We start from the raw sequence: 5,000 nt of genomic DNA, 5'->3' as shown, positions 1-5,000 counted from the left end.
TAATCCTTTTTTTTATATATATATTTTTCCCAATTCTAATTAATTTTGACATTAGAAAAAAAATTAATCTTGTTTTTTTCTTACCGTTTTTTCTTCTTAGTTAAATATTGTCAGTAATTCTTCTTCTTCTTCTTCTGCAGGAGGCGCCATGACTGGGAATGGAGCTAATGGTCTAATGGGGTAAGTCCTGTGTGTGTGTGTGTGTGTGTGTGTGTGTGTGTGCCTTACCTTGTTCTTGTCTTCTAATAGTGCTCTGATAGGCTAGAGAGAGAGAGAGAGAGAGAGAGAGAGAGTGTGTGTGTGTGTGTGTGTGTGTGTGTGTGTTTGAGTTTAGCATAGTTTAATGAACATATCAACTTTACAAAATCTGCGTATAGCCTTCACAATGACGAGAGAGAGAGAGAGAGAGAGAGAGAGAGAGATACATACATACATACATACATACATACATATTAACATCCTAAACCCTTCCAACAGCTTAGATAACACCAAATTGGCAATCATGAACTACCCAGCATGGGATGTAAACAGTTTGGACACCCTGGCGTTCACCTCCCATTATGAACGTCCCCTGAGCTTCCTCGCCCATGAAGACGCCTCCTTGCCCCTCCAGCTTGCCCCCACTTCTCCTACAGGCAAGGAGGTCATGGCGGAGACTGCGACCTGGCCAGAACCGAAAGCAGAGGTCATGTATGGCTTAGAAAAGGTCATACAGTCTTTTAAAACTGATGGAAATTTGAGTTTTAAGATTGTTGATAGTTCTCGGCCAAGGAACAAGCCTTATATGGTAAGTTCTCCCCTCCTTGCCTACTTTCTCATTCCTACTTGTTCTCGCCTGCTGGTTCTCATTCTCTACTCATTTTTAGCCACCTCAGTACTGGGACACATTTTTACTACGAGTTTTGTGTGCCATTAGACCATTTTATTGACATTAGCAAGGGTGTATGGAGGGCAGAAGATTAATGGCCACAGTCTTCACTATTTTAACCCCTTCAGTACTGGGACACATTTTTACTACGAGTTTTGTGTGCCATTAGACCATTTTATTGACATTAGCAAGGGTGTATGGAGGGCGCAAGATTAATGGCCACAGTCTTCACTATTTTAACCCCTTCAGTACTGGGACACATTTCTACCTTGAATTTTGTGCACCATTAGACCATTTTATTGACATTAGCAAGGGTGTATGGAGGGCACAAGATTAATGGCCACAGTCTTCACTATTTTAACCCCTTCAGTACTGGGACACATTTTTACTACGAGTTTTGTGTGCCATTAGACCATTTTATTGACATTAGCAAGGGTGTATGGAGGGCAGAAGATTAATGGCCACAGTCTTCACTATTTTAACCCCTTCAGTACTGGGACACGTTTTACCTTGAGTTTTGTGCACCATTAGACCATTTTATTGACATTAGCAAGGGTGTATGGAGGGCACAAGATTAATGGCCACAGTCTTCACTATTTTTACCCCTTTCAGTACTGGGACACATTTCTACCTTGAGTTTTGTGCACCATTAGACCATTTTATTGACATTAGCAAGGGTGTATGGAGGGCGCAAGATTAATGGCCACAGTCTTCACTATTTTAACCCCTTCAGTACTGGGACACATTTCTACCTTGAATTTTGTGCACCATTAGACCATTTTATTGACATTAGCAAGGGTGTATGGAGGGCACAAGATTAATGACCACAATCTTCACTATTTTTACCCCTTTCAGTACTGGGACACATTTCTACCTTGAGTTTTGTGTACCATTAGACCATTTTATTGACATTAGCAAGGGTGTATGGAGGGCAGAAGATTAATGACCACAATCTTCACTATTTTAACCCTCTTCTCTACTGGGACACATTTTTACCAAGCCAATGAATGCCGTTAAGATCCAAGTGGTGAATGGGGAGGAGGGGCAGATGGTGAGCCTATCAATGCGGTTCAAAGCAGAGGCTCACCACCACCATTCAGTGCTCACACAAAAGATGTCAGAGGCAACTTTACCAAGAATGTAACCTGGTGACTTACTGTGTGGAAGACCAGCACCACACAGCTCTGGTGACGCTGACGAACGACTTGTGTTTCTACCCGGTCTTCAAGTGTTGGAATTATTGCAACAGGAGGTTCGGAAAATGGCAAGAGATGGTTTTGAGTGTGCTGGACGAGATGAGGTGAATGTTTTGGCTGTTTGGATCCTGTGTTTGTGGGTTTTGGTGTGTGTTTTGCCCCTTTCAGTACTGGGATGTGTTTTTACCTTGTTTTGTGTACCATTAGACCATTTTATTGACATTAGCAAGGTTAATGGCCACAGTTTTCACTATTTTTAACCCCTTCAGTACTGGGACTCATTTTTACCTTGAGTTTTGTGTACCATTAGACCATTTTATTGACATTAGCAAGGGTGTATGGAGGGCACAAGATTAATGGCCACAGTCTTCACTATTTTTAATCCCTTCAGTACTGGGACACATTTTTACCTTGAGTTTTGTGTACCATTAGACCATTTTATTGACATTAGCAAGGGTGTATGGAGGACAGAAGATTAATGGCCACAGTCTTCACTATTTTTAACCCCTTCAGTACTGGGACACATTTTTACTAAGAGTTTTGTGTACCATTAGACCATGTGTGTGTGTGTGTGTGTGTGTTCTAAGCCTCAGAAACGACACATCACAAGTTGATGTGTTCTCTCCTCTCCTCGGCACAGAAACATACTGTATCAGACCACCATCAACGTGCGGGTGTGTGAGAACGTGCGCCGAGACATGTCCCAGTACAGGAAAGAGGAGGAACAGCTGTCTCGTAGGAGGAATGTGGATAAGGTGAGAATTTCTGGAGGGTTGCTGGAACACACACACACACACACACACACACACACACACACACACACACACACACACACACACACACACACACACACACACACACACTCTATTTTAACCCTTCAGTTCTGGGACACATTTTTACCTTGAGTTTTGTGTACCATTAGACCATTTTATTGACATTAGGAAGGGTGTATGGAGGGCACAAGATTAATGGCCACAGTCTTCACTATTTTAACTCCTTCAGTACTGGGACACATATTTACTAAGAGTTTTGTGTACCATTAGACCATTTTATTGACATTAGCAAGGGTTAATGGCCACAGTCTTCACTATTTTAACCCCTTCAGTACTGGGACACATTTTTACCTTGAGTTTTGTGTACCATTAGACCATTTTATTGACATTAGCAAGGGTGTATGGAGGGCACAAGATTAATGACCACAGTCCTCACCATTTTAACCCCCACATGAGTTGGTGAAGCTGTGGAAAGTCACCAAATAGTCACCACAAGGAATAGGGAAACACGTCACACTACTGAAGGGGTTAAGAACACAACAGGAGGCAGTAAGCACCAAATAGTCACCAAATAGTCACCACAAGGAATAGGGAAACACGTCACACTACTGAAGGGGTTTTAAGAGTATATTGGGAAACTTTTATATTTAGATAGATAGATAGATAGATAAAACTTGACTAGAAAGCTCTTGATTTGAGGTAGGGTCCAAGGCAGGGGTGTGGTGGTGTGTTGCATCACCACTAATGTCACCACCAGTGTTACTAATTCAGTGGTCATCTACAGAGGCAGAGATCATGCAGTCAGATGGGAAACAGGCCACAGATAAGCTCCCCTGTCACTGAAGGTCCCACGTCAGTCAAGCCTCGGTACTTCATGGTTAGTTTTCCAATATCAGAGAGAGAGAGAGTGAGTGAGTGAGTGAGAGTGAGTGAGTGAGTGAGTTATTTCTACTGTCTAGCCTTCCTAATGTCAATAAAATGGTCTAATGGTACACAAAACTCAAGGTGAAAATGTGTCCCAGTACTGAAGGCGTGTTTTGTGTGCCATTAGACCATTTTATTGATATTAGCAAGGGTGTATGGAGGGCACAAGATTAATGGCCACAGTCTTCACTATTTTAACCCCTTCAGTACTGGGACACATTTTTACCTTGAGTTTTGTGCACCATTAGACCATTTTATTGACATTAGCAAGGGTGTATGGAGGCACAAGTTTAATGGCCACAGTCTTCACTATTTTAACCCCTTCAGTACTGGAACACATTTTTACCTTGAGTTTTGTGCACCATTAGACCATTTTATTGACATTAGCAAGGGTGTATGGAGGGCACAAGACTAATGGCCACAGTCTTCACTATTTTAACCCCTTCAGTACTGGGACACATTTTTACCTTGAGTTTTGTGCACCATTAGACCATTTTATTGACATTAGCAAGGGTGTATGGAGGGCAGAAGACTAATGGCCACAGTCTTCACCATTTTAACCCCCACATGAGTTGGTGAAGCTGTAGAAAGTCACCAAATAGTCACCACAAGGAATAGGGAAACACGTCACACTACTGAAGGGGTTAAGAACACAACAGGAGGCAGTAAGCACCAAATAGTCACCAAATAGTCACCACAAGGAATAGGGAAACACATCACACTACTGAAGAGGCTAAAATAATATCAAAATTACAATAGATAACAATAATAAAATAGATAAACATTACTTCTAGACTGAAATACTTATCGGAAGTCAATTAATAGAAGCAAACTCACAGACAGCATGGTTGTCTACACAGGAAATGCAGTAAAAACCCCCAATATGTTTTCAATTACAGGTCAAAATGGAAGACAGTTCGCTGGTGGGCACTCTGGAGACCCTGGCCAGAGTGAAAGGGGACTTGGTGGAGATCGACGCAGCTTGTAACCCCGACAGTTACTTCCACGCTGTCGGAAACTTGCCTGGCTGTCGTAACCAAGTGTAGTCTCTTTAAAATGGCTTTGGAAGTCCTCCTGGGGGTGTTTTTGGGGGTGTAAAGGGGTGTTTGCCTTGCCCAGAAGTGTAGGCTGTTTAAAATGGCTTTGGAACTCCTCCTGGGCGTGTTTTTGGGGTGTTTTTTGGGGTGTAAAGGGGTGTTTGCCTTGCCCAGAAGTGTAGGCTGTTTAAAATGGCTTTGG

The 5,000-nt window shown here is 42.4% G+C and overlaps 1 protein-coding gene across 1 annotated transcript in view; it reads left to right on the top strand.

The window, feature by feature from the left end:
- Positions 1-502: 502 nt before the first annotated feature.
- LOC123501537 overlaps positions 503-5,000 on the top strand; it is a 4,503-nt gene continuing 5 nt past the window's right edge. Inside the window, exons 1-5 of the mRNA XM_045250401.1 lie at positions 503-787; positions 1,948-2,168; positions 2,705-2,819; positions 3,622-3,714; positions 4,661-5,000. The exon at positions 4,661-5,000 is cut by the window's right edge and continues 5 nt beyond it. Coding sequence (XP_045106336.1) covers positions 503-787; positions 1,948-2,168; positions 2,705-2,819; positions 3,622-3,714; positions 4,661-4,807 — 861 coding nt within the window. The 3' untranslated portion in view covers positions 4,808-5,000. The remainder of the gene's footprint in view (positions 788-1,947; positions 2,169-2,704; positions 2,820-3,621; positions 3,715-4,660) is intronic.

This window comes from Portunus trituberculatus, chromosome 2 (assembly GCF_017591435.1).
Source record: "Portunus trituberculatus isolate SZX2019 chromosome 2, ASM1759143v1, whole genome shotgun sequence".
Lineage (NCBI taxonomy): Eukaryota > Metazoa > Arthropoda > Malacostraca > Decapoda > Portunidae > Portunus > Portunus trituberculatus.
The sequence above is the reverse complement of the archived record's forward strand: the minus strand, read 5'-3'. Positions and strand labels throughout refer to the sequence as shown.